We start from the raw sequence: 22,675 nt of genomic DNA on the forward strand, positions 1-22,675 counted from the left end.
TCAATAAGTAAGGAATTAGCAATTAGTTTCTAAAAGTATTTTTTAACAGGTGATATATTTATTTTTCTATATTTATAAATTTAATGGTATCATTTATTCATTTTCAGGTTACTAATAAGAGCTGTGGTTTGGTAGTTCCATAAACTTTGTAACTTTTATCACAAATTATCCAGTTCCTTTAATTTACCAAAAAAAGTTTAAATAAGACTAAGCAGATGAAAAAATATGAATTTGATATATAAATATAACAATTAACTTAAATTAATTACGGTTTACGCGAGTAAAATATTCTTACCCTCCATTGTCTTCATAAGGACTGAAATGGAGCTGAGTAGGTCTTGCACCATAATAATTATTACTTAAAACTTCCATTGAAAATGTATAGCACTTTTTAGACAAATTGAATAAATACTATACCAATAGTACGTAAGCAATGCGTTGATACAAGCAAAATGATAATAAATTTTTTGAAATCAACAGTGCTTGAGTTTCTGAATGACTTCTGCCAGAGTGCCAGCTGTACCATAACCTCAAACTTGCTAGCTAGCGGCGATTCAGCGAATCATGTTTATTGCCAACCCTCATGATCAAATAGACTATTTGTTTGGATATTATCAATAGTAGAAGCATAAAATCATTCATGGTTTATTATAAGACTCTTTGAATTCATTTTTATTAGACAAGATCATAAAACTAAAATTATATTAAAGTCGGATTTTTAGTAGAACGAATCAGAGTGGCCGACGACAGAACACGTCAACGACAAACTGGTACAGTATAAATTTCTACCAATACTTGGACATTGGGTTATTATGGCAGTGCAGAAAGATAGGAGAGAAAACGTTTGCAAGTCTCTCCATTTCGCCACTGAGTGTACGTAGCTGTTACTCAATTCATCCCATTAAATTTGATTTATTCATAATTATAATTTCCTTGATAAAATAATCAATTTAGTGTCAAATTAATCAAGAATATATATTTTTTCATATAATTTGACTAAAAATTTGCTTCCATAACTGAGATCAGATAGGCGAGGCTCGCTGTAGAACTGCTCCTTTCTACTGCGCAAGCGTAGTATCTGTTTGAGTAACCACAAAGTAGGAGGAATACTCTTCTCTGTGGATAGACCGAAGTATAATACTAGTAGTTCAGTGAACAGTAGACCTCGCGCAGTTTATAAACCACAGCCTCCTCATATACTGTCCATCAGAGTAAATTCTATCCTGTCGTGTCGTGTCAGCAAGATATCGGTGTGGAAACGGCTAATGGCTGTTCGGGTTGGTGTATCAAAAATGCTAACATCAAAAGCTAATCTCCTTCAAGACATACTGGCAACAGGACAGCCCGAGTTCAAAGCAGAGAAAATTTGAGAGCCAATACTATGGTATTTTAGTTATTTATTGCATGCAATCAATAGTTCATTTAATAGTGCATAAAAATTGCATTCAATGAGGCATGCAATCAATAGTCTACACAGCTGCTGATTTCTTTCCCAAGTTACATTGAGATATAATGCGTCATTGCATGCAATTTATTATAATCCACTCGACAGCTGATTTATGATGGATAGTTCTATAGTCTGATTTTTACATTGATATATTGGCTTACGAAGGAGGCTACTTTTTCCTTTTATATTATCCTTGAAATTTCCAAAAACCTTGTATATATGTCGACGCACAATTTGAAAAGGAACATCTGTCAAATTGTGTTAAAACTATTCGCCAGGAGCTTCTCTTTGTCTCAGAAACAGAGTAACGGCCAGCAACAGTCACAGTTATAACATAGTTATTCAAAAGTATTCTTTGAGTATCTCTAGTGAGATCCACGTTATAATGGTAGTGTACGATTTGCAAATGTGAAAGAGTTAGGGGTTAGGTTTTATTTAGGTTATATTTAATAATGTTTTTTTAGGATAGGTTAGGTTTTTGCTTAAAAATTGCAATATGCTAGAAGGGGCTAGGGTCCAGGTAGAGTTATGTTTTTTTATGTTTCAAAGGTAAAGGATAGGTTAGGGGGTTAGGATTTTTCTCTGAACCACATGTTTGTGAACATGTTCATGAAATGAACCACATTTTTGTGAACATGTTCATGAAATGAACCAAATGTTTATGTTTTGTTCTAAAGATGATGAACAAATCTAAAGTATTAAATGTGAATGGGTTGGAGGTTAGGTTTTATTCAGGTTATATTAATAATGTGTTATTAGGATAGGTTAGGTTTTTGCTTTGAATTGCAATATGCTAGAAGGGGCTAGGGTCCAGGTAGAGTTATGTTTTTTTATGTTTCAAAGGTAAAGGATAGGTTAGGGGGTTAGGATTTTGCTCTGAAATCTAAATTATTAAATGTGAAGGGGTTAGGGGTTAGGTTTTTTTGGATTATATTTAATAATGTTCCATAAGGTTAGGTTAGGTTTTTGCTTTAAAATTGCAATATGCTAGAAAGGGCTAGGGTCCAGGTAGAATTATGCTTTTTGATATATTTTCAAAAGTGGAAAGATAGGTTAGGATTTTGCTTTGAAATTGCAATATGCTGGAAGGGATAAGAGTTTTTTTAAATAGTTATGTTTATTGATGTTTTAAATGTAAAAGGGGAGGTTGAGGGTTCGGTTTTTGTTTTGAAATTACAATATGCTGACTTAGTTATAGTGTTTTTTAACATCAGTTAAATAACAACTGTTATATTTTATTAATTATATTTTTCAAAAGTACTCTTTCTTTTATTAAATAAAATAATAATATATCGATTATTATATTGAAGTAAATGATAATTATCATTGGATAATAATATTTTCATCAAATAGAATGACGATTGGCTCCAGTTACAGTGCTCGGTAACCATCATCACAAAGAACGTTACATTCAAAGAACTGACTGAATGGAACGGGAAAAACCCGTTGCTAACGCATGCGCGATACGCTGCTGTCTGAGACAGAGAGTGGTTTGTCTATTCGCCATCTTCAAACAATCTCTTTTATGATTTTTGATTTTGTATTGTCATGTTTTCTGTGTGGTAGTCATTAGTTTGTATCTTTGCAGCTGGAGCGCTAGTGGTCCACTGCCGACCTGATACATAGCTGTTAAATCTGGCATTTTCAGTCACCACTTGTTTTGGTCGCCGCCTCTTGGAGCGCTGGTGCTTGTGTGTCACCACTTGTTTTGTTTACTGCCGCTTGGAGCGCTGGTGCTTGTGTTCACAGTTGCCCTGGCTTACCCTGTCGATTTTGATAGTTTTAATTTTTATTCGTCAAGTTTGTCATTTCAATCGATTTATCAATTAGATTTATTATACTTAGTTCAGCATTAGTCCTATTTTAGCCTATTTTAGCATTATTCATTTATATTTGCCATTTTTCTGCTGGTGGGTTCATTGTTTCACACAGTTTGTACACTGCTTTGTAGGCTGAGATCCTCCTGCTCCTCTCGATGGAATGGCTGAAGAAAGTGTATTTCCAAGTTTCAAAATTATCCTTTTTAATCTAAAAGTGACAAATTCACATTAAAAATGTGTCTCATCAATTCACAAATATCTATTCTCGATGTGGTATTTCAGTTTTCAACGTCCATCACTCTTTTTTGTTATTTAAATTAATTCTTTTTATAAATTAACTTACCTCAAAATATGCCTGAGACTAGAAGCAACTGTGCCCTTCAGGCAGTCATGGCTGAGCAGCGAGATGTGATAAAGCATTTGCGCTGGAATGCAAGAAAACTTAATTTTGAAGCTCCTCTTCCTGAGGACGCTTATTATGAATTGAAATTATTGCAAACTGATGTCCAAGATTTGAAGGACAGATACATTGAAATAAAAAACAAGCTAGAATCTCTAGACTCAGATAATTTTAATGACGAGGAGCATTTTGCTAGCCTAGATGAATTTCTTTCTGTAACAGCTAGCATAAACAAACACATACATAACTTTGAAAAAGCACATGGCAAGACTGACGCCAATATTGTGCCAGCTCCTGTTGCACAACCCACACTCACTAATAGTAATTTTCGATTACCTGAAATACCTCTTCCGAACTTCGATGATAACTTTGACAAATGGCTCGATTTTAAAGCTGGATTTTCTAGTATAATTGTAAACAATGATTTGGTAGAACCTAGAGTTAAGTATCAGTATCTTAAACAGGCTCTTTCAGGCAAAGCACTGAATCGGATCACTAATTCTCCACTGGGAGATTTTAAGCTAGCATAGAGCTTGCTTACTCAACACTACGACAGCGTAATACTCATTGCTGATAGCCATATCTCAGCCATCATGAATCCACCATCACTCAACTCTAAATCTGCACAATCATGGCTGATTGCACTTTATGGCAAACATTTATTGATCACCAAAAATTGAATATTACAGTGTTAGAGTCACTTCAACTTGACATCGAGGTAAAAGATCTATTATTCATGCATCTCATAGTTTCTAGGTTTGATGCCAATACTCTACATGATTGGGAGCAGTCAAACTCCGTTAAGGACAAGACTTCCTTAGACAACCTCTGGACTTTTATGGAGCAACAGCACAAGGTTTCACAATATGTCTCCTTTGGTCTCGGCAGTCATGCACAATCTGCACAACGACCGGTCAACAACCAGTCTGGCAATGGTAAGCCTAGTCATAATTCAATTAACAATAATCCTTGTCCCAGCACGTCCTCAACCTTTGTCAAGTATTCTGGATGCTTATTTTGCAATGACACCAATCATAATGTCTTTCTTTGCAATACATTTCTCAATATGGCGCCTACAGCTCATCTAAACGCTGTACACAAAAGAATCTCTGTAGAAACTGTCTTCGACCTTTCAGTAAGGATCACCAATGTTTTGGTGCTTGCAGAGATTGTGGCAAGGCCCATCACTCATTATTGCATTTCAATAATAGTAAATTTTCCCCAACTGTAGGGAAAAATACTTCTTCAAATAATGCTCACACTCGTAAACCAAATCGTCAGCAGGCTTCTAAGTCCTCATCGAATTGTTGTTGTTCTGAGTCAAAGCAGTCTGACACACCTAGCTCAGCTGTGTTCACACCTAGCTCGACTCGTCCAGTCAGTCAAGCATCATCAATTTCAGTGTTTGACACTTCGAGTGTAACAACTCGTTGACAAGTTCACAAGCCATCAGAAATTCAAACTGTGCGCATTCAAACTCACCTAGTTTGCTACAATGAGTTAACATCATGCCCACAGCGCAATTGCATATTTTGAGTAAAAATAATCAAGTATTTCATCTCGCGCACTGCTTGATACCAGTAGTGATGCTTGCTTCATTTCCAAGGCTCTTGCTTCTTAATTAGACCTTGACTCTGTGTATTCTAATAATACCATTCACACTATGTCTGGTACCAGTTCAGCACCTGTGCATACTGCTGCTGTTCTCATACATTCTCCTGACCGAATGTGGTCGAAGGAAGTCAGTTGCATATTAACTGAGAAAATTATCCCTAGCATTCCACCATTTGGGCTCAACTTACAAAACTTCAATATTCCACCCAATGTTAAGTTAGCTGATCCTGAATTTCATGTTTCTAAGGGAGTCGACCTGCTTCTCAGTATTGCTATTTATTCTTCTTTCCAAGCTTGTGGTCAAATTCAGTTAGCTGATGAATGCACTCTTCAAAATACCAAACTGGGTTGGGTTGTTCGGGGAGCTATTGCGCCTAACATTCTCAATTCATGCGAGCAACCCATTAGCTCAAATTGTGTGTCAACTCATGACATTTCCAGACAATTAGAGAAGTTTTGGAAAATTGAGGAAGTCCTTCCCAAAGATAGCGTAACTAAGGAGCAGCATCAAATTGAAAAACACTAACTTGATAATGTACAATGAGGACAAGATGGTCGCTTCTCGGTTGCACTACCTAAAAAAGATAATTTCGATTTATTGGGTCAATCTTGCCATCAAGCACTTGTGCGTTTTTATTCTTTGGAAAAAAGACTTGCTACTAATGCTGAATTGTGTTCTCAATATGTAGCCTTTATGGACGAGTATGAATCTCTTGGTCATATGTCTCCTGTACCTGACAGTCAGCCTTATGAAAAATGTTTTCATATACCACACCACCCAGTTTTCAAGTCCAACTCGACAACTACAAAATTGCACGTAGTTTTCGACGCCTCTGCTGAATCTAATACAGGAATTTCTTTAAATGAAGCCCTTCATGTAGGTCATACTGTTCAACCTGAACTGTTCGATATAGTTTTGCGTTTTCACACCCACCGCGTTGCTTTCATTGCTGACATTACTAAAATGTACAGGCAGATTTTGGTGCATCCTGAGGATCAAAATTTGCAGAGAATTTTTTGGCGATCTGATGTTAATGATCCAATTCAGGAGTATGTGTTGAACACCGTCAGTTATGGTACTTCTCCTGCCGCATTTCTAGCCACTCGTACACTGAATCATTTAGCTGATATAGATTGCGAACCGAATTCACCAGTTGCCAATGCCATTAAAATGATTTTTACGTAGATGACTTTATAAGTGGTTGCTCTACTGTTGAACAGGCTATTGACTTATTGCGTCAAATTCGCAACACACTGTCCAATGGAGGTTTTGAACTCCACAAATGGTTGTCAAATTCAAATGAAGTACTCAACAGCATTCCTGAACACCTTGTTGAAACTGTATCATCCAAACCCCTTTCTGATTCAAATGACAGTATAGTTAAGGCATTAGGATTAATCTGGAACTCAACCTCAGACATTCTAATTATTTCATCCAGTGTAGCTGATGTAATCCACAAAACTGCATTCACAAAGAGAGAATTACTCTCATGTATTGCTAGTATTTTTGACCCTCTTGGTCTCATTTCCCCGGTAGTAATTCTGCCTAAAATGCTATTTCAAAAATTATGGCCATTGAAACTTGATTGGGACCAAAAATTACCACCTGATTTGTTAGCTGACTGGTTAGCTATTTTGCAAGAGCTTCCTAATATTTCAAATATTACAATTCTGCGCTGCATTCTCGCTCCTGAGCCTGATGCTATCCTTGAATTACATGCTTTTGCTGATGCAAGTGTCACTGCTCATGGTGTCTGCATCTATGTTCGGAGTACAACTTCACAAGGAGTGCATGTTCGCCTCCTCACTGCGAAATCAAAATTAGCGTCACTCAGACCACTTTTGACAATTCCTAGATTGGAATTACAGGCTGCATTGTTAGCTTTCCGCTTAGTCAATAAAATAATTTCTGCATCTAGAATTTCATTCTCGGGAGTCTTTCTGTGGACTGACGCCAAGATAGTCTGTGACTGGCTCAAGGCCGTTCCAAACCGATCTGACATATTTGTCTCGGTCAGAATTTCTGAAATTCAGAATACTACAGCTGATTTTGGTTGGAATCATGTTAAAACCGATCAGAACCCTGCAGATCTCGTCTCTAGAGGCTGCTCACCAAATCTTTTGATTACTAACACTCTTTGGTGGAACGGACCTACTTGGTTGTCTCAACCTCTGAGTACATGGAATAAATTTTCAACCAATTTTTCAACAACCAGAACCACTGTTTCACTTGCTACAAAAATTGATTCTTCACCAGTTTTCAATGAACTAATCAATAAATTTTCTAATTATCATAAATTGACTCGTACAACAGCGTAATTATTGCGCTATGTGCACAATCTTTGAAATTGTAAATTTCCCGAATTATTGCACAGGGGTGAATTATCTGACTCCTGACATTCTGACTCCCTCTTTCGTGTTGGCGGACGACTTCAAGAGTCAAAAATGTCATTTGATTTTAAACATCAAATTTTGCTTCCGGCTAAGCACAAATTCACTCGGTCTCTTATCAATTCTTGTCATAGATGTTTGCTTCACGCTGGTGTTCAATCCACAATGGCCAGCATTTGCCAAAAATTTTGGATTTTATCCACTTGTCGTACCGTGAAAAGTGTACTCAAGGCCTGTATCACATGTTTTCGCTTCTCTAGTTCCTGTACTGAACAAATTATGGGCAATTTACCTGCTGTGCGCATTCAAACCGAATTTCCATTTTATAATTCAGGTATTGACTATGCTGGACCATTCAATTTGAGATTAGGTACTGCTAAGTCACGTACTTACTCTAAAGCGTATCTTGTAGTCTTTGTATGTATGGCAACTCGCGCTGTGCATGTTGAAGTTGTCTCTGAGTTATCAACTAAAAGATTCATTGACGCACTTATTCGATTTACCACACGTCGTGGTATACCGTTTTCAATTTCTTTGATAATGCCACTACCTTTGTAGGCGCTAACAATGAATTGAAAGAACTCTGTGATTTCTTTGCGAATGAATGATCACAGTCTGAAATTCAAAATTTTGTGACATTGTTTAACATTTCCTGGCGTTTTATCCCTCCACGAGCACCTCACTTTGGTGGATTGTGGGAGAATGCGATAAAAAACTCCAAGAGTATTTTCAAAACTATTTCATTCAACAAAATATTGGACTATGAAGATGCAACAATGTTCTCTGCTCAAGTGGAAGCGATTTTGAATTCCAGGCCTCTTGTCCCTCTTTCTGAGGACCCTGAAGACCTGCAATATATTTCTCCCGGACATTTTCTTATTGGAAGGCCCATTACCGCACTTCCATTTCCGCTACCTGAGACAACTCATATAGATCATCGTTCACGCTGGAAAAATCTTGCTCTAGCTATGAAAGAGCTCTGGAAAAAATGGTCAACAGAATATCTCGTCACCCAACAAACTAAAGCAAAATGGACTGAGGAATCTGAAAATCTCAAGGTGGACACCATCGTATTACTCAAAGATCCTGGCACTGTTCCTTCTACATGGCATTTAGCACGCATTGTTGAACTACACCCTGGAAAAGACCAGAAGGTGCGCGTTGTTAGGTACTTATGGAAACTGGACTTTTCAGGCATGCTATCTCTAGCATCGCTCCTCTGCCTCAAGAAGAAGAATTAGATTAGGTTAGTTATCGCTTATGTCTTATTTGCATATTCTCAATTATATTTGTCTTTTTTTTACGTTGGCTTTTACCAACGGCATGTTGTCAGATGCTCATTTTTTAGCATTTATCTGATTTTTGTATTGTGTCTAATCATCCTTTCATTAATTTATTTGTCCAATGGCATGGCGTCGGACACTAGCATCACTCCTTCATTATCATCAATTTGCAATATTGTTAGTTTTTATCATCATATTCATATCTTCCTTCTATTTGGAATTTCTTGTATATTTAGTAATTAGATTATCCGCATATTTTGATTAAGTCCTTTGAATTTGTTTCCCATTAGTGATTCTGCATCATTTTTAAATATATCTGCCATTTCAGCAGAAAGTGGATTTTTGTTCGATCTTGTCTATTTTTGTCATTTGACTTGTCTTTTGTCTAGTCACATTTTTTTGTAGATACCTTGTATCAAATTTGGTTTATGCCTCCTGCTCCTGTTGTGAGCCTCTCTAATCACCAGATTTAATAAAATTGTTGTTTTTATTTGCTCACTTTTTTCTTTTGAGACATCCTTGATGCCTCAAGGGGGACCTTATGTTAAATCTGGCATTTGCAGTCACCACTTGTTTTGGTCACCACCTCTTGGAGCGCTGGTGCTTGTGTGTCACCACTTGTTTTGGTTGCTGCCGCTTGGAGCACTGGTGCTTGTGTTCACAGTTGCCTTGGCTTACCCTGTTGATTTTGATAGTTTTAATTTTTATTTGTCAAGTTTGTCATTTCAATCGATTTATCAATTAGATTTATTATACTTAGTTCAGCATTAGTCCTATTTTAGCCTATTTTAGCATTATTCATTTATATTTGCCATTTTTCTGCTGGTGGGTTCATTGTTTCACACATTTGGTACACTGCTTTGTAGGCTGAGATCCTCCTGCTCCTCTCGATGGAATGGCTGAAGAAAGTGTATTTCCAAGTTTCAAAATTATCCTTTTTAATCTAAAAGTGACAAATTTACATTGAAAATGTGTCTCATCAATTCACAAATATCTATTCTCGATGTGGTATTTCAGTTTTCAACGTCCATCATTATTTGTGTCAAAAAACTTGTAAGTAACCAAACTACATTACTCGCACGCAATGTGCTTTGTCCCTCAACTTCAAATTTTGACATTTATCAAATTTGTGCTTCTAATTCTGAAGAACTGTTGATCCAACAACGATAATATCCAGAATGAACTATTTTTACTAGAAGAAAGCTCAGAAGAACTTTATTTTCTGTATTCAATTCTAGCTGTGTCCAAATGATACATGTTAGGTTATTTGTTTCATCATGAACTTTATTTGCAATCTCTCACTTGCAAGAACATTTTTGTCAGCAACTGACAATTTTCAATCATCAAGAAAATATATAGTTCCATTACACTCAATGCATTAGAAACATCACTTATGCATCAGACATTTCTGCATTGCACTAGTTACTGAGCAAGGTTACAATTTATCCTGCATCTAGGATTTGAAGAAGCTTGTCCATGACAATTCTTCCTGGAATTACATCAACTCTTGTAATTTCCTCTCATCATTTGAAATCTACACCATTGTGATTTCTTTTCTCAGTGACTATTGCACACTATTTTGGCCACCAGTTGCCACCTCATTGTAACCTAGAACTGTTCATGTTTGAAATTGCTTTATTGGGTCGCGGCTATCAATCTACTTGTATGCTGCTAAGTTACATTGCGCCTGCCATGTGTACACCTTCATTGACAAATTGAACTATCATCACCATTGTGGTTAATCAGAATTTGTGTGTGCTTCGACCATATTACCACAACAATTTACATTTGTGATCTACTTACTTACCTGGAGTTACTAGTTTTCTCTAACAACATCTTGTCCATGCATAAGCCTACGCATTATAGCACAACACCTGCCGTGATGACATCTGTAATCATCATCCTACCAACTTAGATTCAATTCTATCTCCATCTGTAACAAACCTACTGAGTTGTAGCGCTTAGTACAGCACCCTTGTTACCATAATTACCTGCTGCTGGTCACACTTAGAGTGGATTCAACTTCTGCACGGCTCCCTGCCGTCTTACTGCTGGTCTGTCTGAAGATTCAGCACAGTTTGCCGCCGACGCCGCCCTGGTACTTGGTTCCACGGCTCCCTGCCATCCTGTTGCCGGTTCTGTCTGGGTATCTGGTCCAATTCAACGCTGACGCCTACCTGGTGTCCAGCCCATGGGCATCGCAGACCTCCCAGAAATCCTACTGGTTTTCTTTAAGCCAGCTGGTGAAGACATCTAATCTCTTAGTTAAGTATTTTGTTCCATGCTCCTGTGCACTTACTGATTCATTGTTCAAACCATTTTCATTTACATTTGTTTTTAGAAACATTTATTAATTACATTTTTTTTTAAATTTACTTTTTTAAGTTGTATATTCAAAGTTAGAATTTTCCGCGGTCCCAATTATTCGTCACGGTCCCTTTTTAATTTCTCTTGTCTTGCGGAAGACTCTCAATATTTGTCTGTTTATGCAACAGCTGGAATTTCATTAATTACATGATTTTTGTGACTAGGAGTTCTACAATAAATTCAAAAAAATTGTATTTTGAAGATTCTGAATTCTCTTTTTATTTGTCAACATAATTGTCCAACTGTGTGGACCCACCATTGTATGTACATGCTTTACTATTCTAAAGAAATAAAACAAACCAAATTACACTTTTTAGAAGGTCTGTTACGTATTCATGATCATTATAATATTCTTTATGATTCTAATCCTTGTATGTCATTTAGCCTACCTGTTCCAAGATGGTACTATAAATTCATATATTCAATTTCAACTACAGCTGATCAATAACTCTCTTAAATATCATTCCTTTTTGGCTTACCAGAGTATTTTATGAGGACAGTTTGGGTGGTCTCATTGAGAGTTGCAATTCAGATCTTGACGACTCTTAATGTCACAATCATTGCAGTCCGCTTAGAAGATTGGAGGTTATGCTTCAATTTCGCCCAAATTACTTAATAGCATTGTTGCTGCATATTTTTATTTATCTTTGTTTTAGTTTTTTGGATATTTTCTGAAGCCATAGTCATTTTATTATTGTATTTGTCAATTTGTTGTTTGGCTTCTGGATATATTTGCATCTTTTCAAACATCAATTTTATTGGTGACTTCTTGATCATGGTAGCACTTGCATGCTGCCCATTTCCTTCCTGTTGTTCATTAGTTTTCATGTCCAGCATCAACTTCGTGTGTGTCTCCAATTTTTCTCATCTTTCGTGAGAATAACTTTCACCTTGCCCTGTTTGCTTGTTTTATTTGTTGGAGACATTTCATCGGTTCTTTGAAGCCATCAACCTTAAAATTTGGACAATTAGTTTGTTTGTTATTTCATTTCTAATTTTTCAACGTGTTAGTGAACTCTTGTGTGTGTGTGCACGCGCGCTTCCTTGTACAATTTCTAAGTTACAACTTGAACTCTCATCTTTTGTGAAAATAATTTTCACCTCACCTTGTTTGCTTGTTTTATTTGTTGGAGACATTTCATCAGTTCTTTGGAGCCATCAACCTTAAAATTTGGACAATTAGTTCATTTGTTATTTCAATTTTAATTTTTCAATGTGTTCATGAACTCTTGTGTGTGTGTACACTTCCTTGTACAATTGTAAGTTACAACTTGAACTCTCATCTCTTGTGAAAATAGTTTTCACCTCGCCCTGTTTGTTTATTTCAATTGTTGGATATTCTCGACTGGTTCTGTGGAACTATTATTAGTTTTTCAAGATTTGAACACTTGTTTCAGTTTTACATTTTTTTTTCCACTGCGGCATTCTCAAAATGGCTGCTTGTGTGCATCACTGCGTCTGTCTACAAGTTTAAATTTGTTTCACATATTGCAGACTCTTGTTTTACATCGAGTGCTAACCTTGTTTAGTAATTCTTTATTTGAAATTTTGGGACTGAATGTTTACCCATCATTCACTCTATTGTTAATTATTGATATATTGCCAGTATCACTGATTAATGTGACTCTCAATTGTGAATCCCATTTTACAAGTATTGCAACTGAATATTTCCAAAACTTGGGAAATATTTCCTTTGAAACTTTGATTGAAAACTCTTCCTCTACAACTGGCTGCTGTTTCATCAGCATTTCAAACAAGTTGGAATCTTGTTTCTCTCCTGATGTGTCCATTTGAGCTACTGGAAGCTCACAATGTCTTTGAAGGCCCTGGACCAAACCGGGACCTTGACTCTGGCCTATTCGAGCTAAATTGGAAGCTCACGCTGTCTTTGAAGGCCCTAGACCAAACAGGACCTTGGCTCTTGCATTATGTTCCACAGCTAAGTATTCTGTATCACCTACTTTGTATTTTAATACTGTCCTAATCTATTGTTTTTTATCTTTCAGGTTAGGAATTTATTGTTGTTCATAGTCAACTTTACTTTATTTTTGAGTTATATTGCTCATCCAAATTGCTCTTGAGAATTGTTTGTCAGTTTTTTGTAATCAATTCATCAATGTTCTGTGAACATTGCAATTATCAATCCTATTTAATTCTTTGTTATTACTCAGTAGTTACATTCTGAGACTTCAAGGAAGCTTTTTTGCTCGAAATCTGACTGACAGTCAAGAGTTCAATCAAACTGTTTATCAATATTATGCATGTGTAAAAAATTGAGCTCTTTTGCTGTACAAGCATCCCAGTTGTTACTGTTAAAGTGTTTTCTCTGACAATATGTAAGTATAATTGGAATGAACTAGCATATCTAAAAATACTTACATATTCTCAGACCTATTTCACTCGGAGCAGGGTATCTTAATACTCAATGTCTATAGTTACCATGAAACTGTCTTAAGAATATGCGATTCCCACTCACATTCAATTCCCATGAATGAGAATCAAAACTTCTGATGTTATCCTCATTCAAAACCACTGAATATTCTTTTGGTAACTTAATAGTGTGTTTAAAGTCACCTTCACTATCAATATCGATAATTTTAAGGTGAATTTCGCCATTATTGGCAAATGTTACCTCCGTTACTACAAATCAATCAAAAGGATAAAATTCATAACCCCAATCAGCTAGTGGATTTGCTTCTACAGAGAACTCATTGAAACTTCTCCAATCAAAATAGTGAGACATTGTGAGCTTGTCAGTTGACTGTTTAGAGAGAAGTGACGCACGTGCTATGCCCCCTCTTGGTGAATGTTTCCCCCTTCCCAAATTCTATAGATAAGAGTGTACGCCTTCATATAACTCCTACATAAAACTGTTACATTCAATCATAGACGCATGAAAAAATGTATAGTCTGATTTATCATCTTGAAGTAGCATGTGTTTGTGTTAGCAAGAAAACCGTTAAAGTTCACTGTACTTCAAATTTCTCCCTCATATGCCAAGTGTTATCCTTTCACAAGATTTTATGTTTTCGGAGACAATACAAAGCCTTTATATTGGGCTAGGCCCATTTTTGTCTTTATCATTTCCGCAACCTGATTTTCGGAAAGGTTATGTTGCTTAGCTTCTATCCAATTCATATTAAAACTAATGCGTGCATACCCACTGACGATATCATAAGCTATCTTATGGATGAATAAATGAAGATAATCTATGAATGCAGCCGAACATTGCAGTCTCATAACAGACCCCTCTTCTGAATTTTTAATTGCCTCAGCTATTTCATCACGAATGCTTTTCACAGCGACTTCCATCTCGTTTTTCTTAGTAAAATCTCCTATATCATTCTTAGTTGCATACTTGTCTGCAATTTGATCAATCAGAACAGCAATAGCATCTTTTGTAATGAATTGTTCAATACCATCCATAATATTAGCTTTTATTGCACTCGCCATTTCAGATAATCGTTTTTCAAACTCTTCCTTTGTTAATGAAGAACTAGTCAATTTCTGCAAAGTAGATTCTAAATATTGCTTATCAATTGGTGATGGGTGTGTTTCATTTACTTTAGTAATAATTTCTGTACTAAGCTGTTTTAATTTAGTATTGAGGTAGTTTCTGTCCAAAACCTCCAAATTCTTAATTTTATCTGATATGGCTTTTAATTTCTCATCTAAATAACCTTTATCAACTTTATCATTGTTTATACTGTGCAACTGGGATGAAAAGCTGTCTGTTAAAGTTTTCACTTCTCCTAGAGCAGATTCTAAAGTTAGAGTTCTCTCTGCAATAGCTTTATCAATATTGGCACTGAAATTTTGTAATGAACTTAGAATATGTTCTCTTTCAATTATGCTCACACCGATATTCTTAGTTTTTTCCGAAACGAGTTTGGTTATTTGTGAATCTAAATAAAATTTCACAGCTTCGCTGATTCCTTGCTGATTTATCGATTCAATTATTTTCTGTGTTATCGAGTCAATATCGCACGTAAGATTAGCACTACTAGGTGTATCAATCTGACCGAATCGATGCAAAGTCATTGTAACACTAAACAATTAGTTTTGCTTCTTTTAGCTCTTCAATTATAGACGTGATCTCAACATCATGTCCAGTGTTGCCAGAAGCTTTTGAGGAATGAAGTAAATTTAATCTTTCTACTAATTCGTCAAAATTATCAAAGTATTGATAAATTCTATCATGAGAATTATTTTTTGCAAATTTCAATAAACCCCATCCCTTCTTTTTACTAATTTTTTTACTGAGAAATAATTTCAGAATTATTTGCAATTCAATTCCCTGATTACGTTTAACATACCCTCTTCGATCTAAATGTATGCCTGTAAGTGTTAAGATTTTTTTATACTTATCCATATCTCTCTGATTATAAAGATTTGAATTCGGCCTTGAACTGAATATACTCAAGTAAACCATGTGTTATACAGAATCTCTCATTATAAATATCTATATAACCATTATCGAATATTACTTACTGATTTCCAATATAATACACATTATCTTTAGAATCGTATGAAACTCCATAACTAATTGAATTATTCAATTTTTCCGCATGAAACGTTTTTAGGTATTGTGCCAACACCTCTTTTTTTTTACTAGAACCAAGTAAACTGTTTTCAAATTAGCATTGTCTAACATGAGTAATATCCCAATAGTGAATTTCGACAAGATTATAAGACAGAAAAAAATCCCAGCATGGTGTAAAAACTGTAAGTTGTTACCTCATAATGCAAGGATCCTTATAATAGGCTCTTCAGGGTGTGGTAAGACCAATTTGCTATTTAATTAAATTTTTTCAAAAAATGGGTTGAGATTTAAAACTATATACTTGCATACCAAGAGTGAGTATCAAGATAAATATATTCTTTTAAAAAACGTTTTTTCCAACATGAAGGATATTGAATTTCATATAAACAACAATTCTGAATCTATACCACATCCGAACAAAATATCAGAATATTCTTCAGTTATATTTGACAATTTACAACTTAATCATGTACCTCAAATTAGAGAATATTTTACTATGGGCCGACATCATAATATTGACACAGCATATTTAATTCAGAGTTATGGAGCTACACAGAAACATTTCACTAGGGACAATGCAAATATGATTATAATCTTCAAGATAGATTTATTGAGTCTCAAATTAATTCACAGAGATCATGTTGGAGGAGATATTTCTTATAAATATTTCAGTAAACTTTGCCATAAAGTTTGGAATCGTAAACCTCATAATTTTGTAACTATTATGACCAAGTGTGGAATTAATAGCTGTAAGTACCGAGATTCGCTCAATATGTTTCTTACCATTCACTAGAGATTAATTCTTTGTACAGTCATGTTGTCTAAAACACGCAGCAGAAAACTGAATAGAAAGAACATCGGTTTAATTGATAAGATTAAGAAATTGAGAAAAGTAATCAGTGACAAGCATAAAAGCTTACTTAATTTTGAAAAATGATCGGAGGAATACAATGGGAAAACGCTCTCACTGTTGATAGAGCCCATAATTGAACTGGGAAAAACCAAATCTAGTTTCCTCTCTAATCATGGTTTAACACCAAAAAAGAAAAAAGTAAAAGAGGAAGAAGAGAGCATGAAGGAGGAGGAGGAGGAGGGGGAGTCGAGTTATGATAAAAGCTATGGGAGTTCAACAGAGAATCTTTTAAGCTCAACTAAATTTGAAAACAGTTTACTTGGTTCTAGTAAAAAAAAAGAGGTGTTGGCACAATACCTAAAAACGTTTCATGCGGAAAAATTGAATAATTCAATTAGTTATGGAGTTTCATACGATTCTAAAGATAATGTGTATTATATTGGAAATCAGTAAGTAATATTCGATAATGGTTATATAGATATTTATAATGAGAGATTCTGTATAACACATGGTTTACTTGAGTATATTCAGTTCAAGGCCGAATTCAAATCTTTATAATCAGAGAGATATGGATAAGTATAAAAAAATCTTAACACTTACAGGCATACATTTAGATCGAAGAGGGTATGTTAAACGTAATCAGGGAATTGAATTGCAAATGATTCTGAAATTATTTCTCAGTAAAAAAATTAGTAAAAAGAAGGGATGGGGTTTATTGAAATTTGCAAAAAATAATTCTCATGATAGAATTTATCAATACTTTGATAATTTTGACGAATTAGTAGAAAGATTAAATTTACTTCATTCCTCAAAAGCTTCTGGCAACACTGGACATGATGTTGAGATCACGTCTATAATTGAAGAGCTAAAAGAAGCAAAACTAATTGTTTAGTGTTACAATGACTTTGCATCGATTCGGTCAGATTGATACACCTAGTAGTGCTAATCTTACGTGCGATATTGACTCAATAACACAGAAAATAATTGAATCGATAAATCAGCAAGGAATCAGCGAAGCTGTGAAATTTTATTTAGATTCACAAATAACCAAACTCGTTTCGGAAAATACTAAGAATATCGGTGTGAGCATAATTGAAAGAGAACATATTCTAAGTTCATTACAAAATTTCAGTGCCAATATTGATAAAGCTATTGCAGAGAGAACTCTAACTTTAGAATCTGCTCTAGGAGAAGTGAAAACTTTAACAGACAGCTTTTCATCCCAGTTGCACAGTATAAACAATGATAAAGTTGATAAATCAGACTATACATTTTTTCATGCGTCTATGATTGAATGTAACAGTTTTATGTAGGAGTTATATGAAGGCGTACACTCTTATCTATAGAATTTGGGAAGGGGGAAACATTCACCAAGAGGGGGCATAGCACGTGCGTCACTTCTCTCTAAACAGTCAACTGACAAGTTCACAATGTCTCACTATTTTGATTGGAGAAGTTTCAATGAGTTCTCTGTAGAAGCAAATCCACTAGCTGATTGGGGTTATGAATTTTATCCTTTTGATTGATTCGTAGTAACGGAGGTAACATTTGCCAATAATGGCGAAATTCACCTTAAAATTATCGATATTGATAGTGAAGGTGACTTTAAACACACTATTAAGTTACCAAAAGAATATTCAGTGGTTTTGAATGAGGATAACATCAGAAGTTTTGATTCTCATTCATGGGAATTGAATGTGAGTGGGAATCGCATATTCTTAAGACAGTTTCATGGTAACTATAGACATTGAGTATTAAGATACCCTGCTCCGAGTGAAATAGGTCTGAAAATATGTAAGTATTTTTAGATATGCTAGTTCATTCCAATTATACTTACATATTGTCAGAGAAAACACTTCAACAGTAACAACTGGGATGCTTGTACAGCAAAAGAGCTCAATTTTTTACACATGCATAATATTGATAAACAGTTTGATTGAACTCTTGACTGTCAGTCAGATTTCGAGCAAAAAAGCTTCCTTGAAGTCTCAGAATGTAACTACTGAGTAATAACAAAGAATTAAATAGGATTGATAATTGCAATGTTCACAGAACATTGATGAATTGATTACAAAAAACTGACAAACAATTCTCAAGAGCAATTTGGATGAGCAATATAACTCAAAAATAAAGTAAAGTTGACTATGAACAACAATAAATTCCTAACCTGAAAGATAAAAAACAATAGATTAGGACAGTATTAAAATACAAAGTAGGTGATACAGAATACTTAGCTGTGGAACATAATGCAAGAGCCAAGGTCCTGTTTGGTCTAGGGCCTTCAAAGACAGCGTGAGCTTCCAATTTAGCTCGAATAGGCCAGAGTCAAGGTCCCGGTTTGGTCTAGGGCCTTCAAAGACATTGTGAGCTTCCAGTAGCTCAAATGGACACATCAGGAGAGAAACAAGATTCCAACTTGTTTGAAATGCTGATGAAACAGCAGCCAGTTGTAGAGGAAGAGTTTTCAATCAAAGTTTCAAAGGAAATATTTCCCAAGTTTTGGAAATATTCAGTTGCAATACTTGTAAAATGGGATTCACAATTGAGAGTCACATTAATCAGTGATACTGGCAATATATCAATAATTAACAATAGAGTGAATGATGGGTAAACATTCAGTCCCAAAATTTCAAATAAAGAATTACTAAACAAGGTTAGCACTCGATGTAAAACAAGAGTCTGCAATATGTGAAACAAATTTAAACTTGTAGACAGACGCAGTGATGCACACAAGCAGCCATTTTGAGAATGCCGCAGTGGAAAAAAAATATGTAAAACTGAAACAAGTGTTCAAATCATAAATTATTTGATAGCAAGGAAGTATTATTTGAACTGATTAGAGATACAATTGAATTACAAGATATTATTGTTTAAAGTAATCAGTCATACATAAATTATTTGATATCAAGGAAATATTATTCGAACTGATTAGAGATACAATTGAATTACGAGATATTAGTGTTAAAAGTAATCGCTCATGCATAAATTATTTGATAGCAAGGAAATATTATTTGACCTGATTAGAGATACAATTGAATTACAAGATATTAGTGTTGGTGGTTTCTGCAATACATAAGTTATTACTCACTTTGAGATTGTGTAGTGAATCTATTGATCAAGTTCTCTAGTATGATTTGACGAATCTGATTTCATGATAATCTGAAACAAATAAGACACTAATCAAATATTTTTCAACAGAAACGTGCTGCACTGGAGAACGAGTCATCACTTGTCCCCCTGATGAAGGAAGTGTAGAGGGCAGAGGAGGATGTGAGGAGGGAGATGGACTTTGTTCAACTCATCAATCAGCCTGCACCCAAACCCTGGGTGCCACTGAGAGAGTTGTAAGAGGATGTACCCTACCCCATTATCAGCGTGAGGGAGCATACCAATAAACACGGACGATGTGTTATGAAAATTAGCAATGCAGGAAGCAAATCATTGTGTGAGGTATATTTACCACAACGATTTGCTTCCTGCATTAGCATAGAAAAAATTGTAGAGTTCAACAAAAATTGTAAAAATTTGGTAATGGTAGTATCACATAAGTTGGGGAATTGGACTGATATAAAAATTGTTAAGCATTAACAATTTTTATATCTATACAATTCGTCGACTTATGTGTTACGAATTGTATAGATGTGTGTGTTAAAGTAGTATTAGTAGTGAATAAATTGTGTACATATTTGATAAAAAAATTGTTTTCAATTCTTACCTGTTCACACTTGTTGTTGTTGTTGATAAGTTCACAATGAATAGTAGAAACACAGACAGAAGAATGGTTCAGCTTTCATGTCGCACTCTGTTGTGACTGATATGTAAATAAGCTGAGCTCCCCTTTTATAGTTTGTTGTGAGCATACACAGAGCCAAGCGTCTTTACTACTACTACACACACACACACACACACACACACACACACACACACACACACACACACACACACACACACACACACACACACATACAGCCAAGTGACTTCGGTGAGTTGATGCATCGCTCTCTCCCACATCTGTTTTGGCATGCGTTCCTACAGATATGGGCGGGTGACATCATTCCTCCCTTTCAAAATACGTTCACCTTTTCAGATTTGTTATTTGAAATAATATTCTTATCATTCTTATCATGCTATGAACAATGTTATAAGCACATAGCAATCTGATAGTGTGTGTTAATTCATTTCCAACTTGATTGAAAATCAAACCAATTCAATTTTCTTTTGATTAAGTTACTGTAATGATTAATTAATTAATTAACTTCAGTTAATGTTCAACCATTGAGTTGAAAGGTAAGAAAATGGTATGTAGGAGAAAGCAGAGTTCAAGGAAACGAGGTAGAGTAATCTTGAGTTCAGTGGCAAAAGTTTTTAAAGGTGTGACGGGTTTAGCAGGTAATGTGACATCCACTATTCTAAATAAGCTCATTGACCTTCAACAAAATGAAACCCACTTGCCTGGTGGCTATCAGTATTGCGGGCCGGGCACCAAGGTTAATGAAAGGTTGAAGAGAGGTGATCAAGGTATAAATTCATTAGAGCCTGTAAGGTACGTGATATAGCGTATACTAGGGATGGGTATCGAAAGACAAAACATCAATGTTTTGAACATCAATGTTTTTTTCATCCTAACATCGATAAGTGAAAAACATCGAACAGTAAACATTGATGTTTTTGAACATCGATGTTTTAAAACATCGTTTATCATCCTACGTTTTTATGGATGATACTGTACTATTAGTCCAGTCAATATAGACATAAAAAGGGGGTGTGCTTGCAATTTATATTGTAGTTCTGATTTTTTAATATATTATTTGGGTACATAAGAGAAGTCCAGAACCAATTTCTTCATGCAAGATTTCCTTGTGCTAGATACAAGATAGCCCAAAAACCTCATATTTTTGGTTCATTTTCCAGTTTTCAGCTATTTCTGCCAAATCTCTCCCAGATTATATAATTCTGAAAAAAATGAGATCACTCGGAACTCTTTATCTCCAATGAGTACTCTGTTATAATTTTTCAAAAATGAGTAAAATTTGAAGAAAAAATCAATTTTGATGAATTTTAGTTTTCAATCAACAATATCTTCCGATTGTTACAATTTAGATGTATATTTCAAATTGCCTCTAGGCGTATTTTTGTGCTATACAATCTGAGATCAGGTAGAGCGCTCTATGTCATATAGATTTCCAGGTACACCTGACATCAATGCTCCTTGTATTGTGGAAAACACCTAATTTTCAGCTTCAACCATCATCACCATCTACTTTGTCCTCACATTGATATTTCGCACAATGACATAAGTTCATGGGTAAGAATCACCTGTTAGATGCACTCAATTTCAGTATTTCCTAGTAGAGGCAAGCTTAAGGACACCTCAAGGATCAAAATTTCAAACACTTATAATTTACTTTTGACACAATGCTCAGATTTCATCGTACTACACTTCATTCTTCTCGGCTCGCCAAGGCGGTTCAAAATCATGCATCAACAGTCAAATTCGGTCAAAAAATAGAAAATTTATTGTTGAGTGTAGGTACCTATTCATATTCAATATATAGAAATGGCCAATTTCTATATTCAAAGCTATGTATCTCGGTAACCCCTTATTATAAAAATACATGATCTTGAAATGTACAATAGAATTTTTTATTTCATCTGCTGTAAACAATTCATGGAAAAATATGTTCGTAAAGTGAGATTTGATTGTTGAAAAAAATCCGGAAATTGTATATATTTTTCTCATATTAACGGTTTTGGCAGTTCTATGATTCAAGATAGATTTTAGGCAACTGAGCTCATAGAGGATGAATTTATCTACAATTTGTAATCAATCGTAAGTTTCTATGATGTATCAGACTTGTTTTAGAAACTCTTGATCAACAGTAAAATTACGAAAAAAATGTAAAAACTGAAATCGCCATTTTTAAAATCTTAACTTCCAAATTGTTTTGGAATCGAAA

At 35.1% G+C, this 22,675-nt stretch overlaps 2 protein-coding genes across 7 annotated transcripts in view; one reads left to right on the forward strand and one right to left on the reverse strand.

Annotated features, from left to right (window-relative positions):
- The window catches only part of LOC111052590 (proteasome subunit beta type-1), an 18,411-nt gene extending 17,647 nt beyond the window's left edge, over positions 1-764 (reverse strand). Inside the window, exon 1 of the mRNA XM_022339324.2 lies at positions 296-764. Coding sequence (XP_022195016.1) covers positions 296-372 — 77 coding nt within the window. The 5' untranslated portion in view covers positions 373-764. The remainder of the gene's footprint in view (positions 1-295) is intronic.
- LOC120351896 overlaps positions 1-20,796 on the forward strand; it is a 21,224-nt gene extending 428 nt beyond the window's left edge. Inside the window, exons 1-3 of one of the 6 annotated variants that reach the window (XM_039430668.1) lie at positions 486-770; positions 4,417-4,602; positions 19,917-20,794. In XM_039430668.1, the coding sequence (XP_039286602.1) occupies positions 4,506-4,602; positions 19,917-20,113 (294 nt within the window). In that variant the 5' untranslated portion in view covers positions 486-770; positions 4,417-4,505 and the 3' untranslated portion in view covers positions 20,114-20,794. Of the gene's footprint in view, positions 1-485; positions 771-1,280; positions 1,385-3,072; positions 4,603-19,916 lie in introns of those variants that run through there. The other 5 variants (XM_039430669.1, XM_039430666.1, XM_039430667.1 and 2 more) reach the window with 5 other exon arrangements.
- The last annotated feature ends 1,879 nt before the right edge of the window (positions 20,797-22,675 follow it).

Source organism: Nilaparvata lugens, chromosome 6 (assembly GCF_014356525.2).
Source record: "Nilaparvata lugens isolate BPH chromosome 6, ASM1435652v1, whole genome shotgun sequence".
Lineage (NCBI taxonomy): Eukaryota > Metazoa > Arthropoda > Insecta > Hemiptera > Delphacidae > Nilaparvata > Nilaparvata lugens.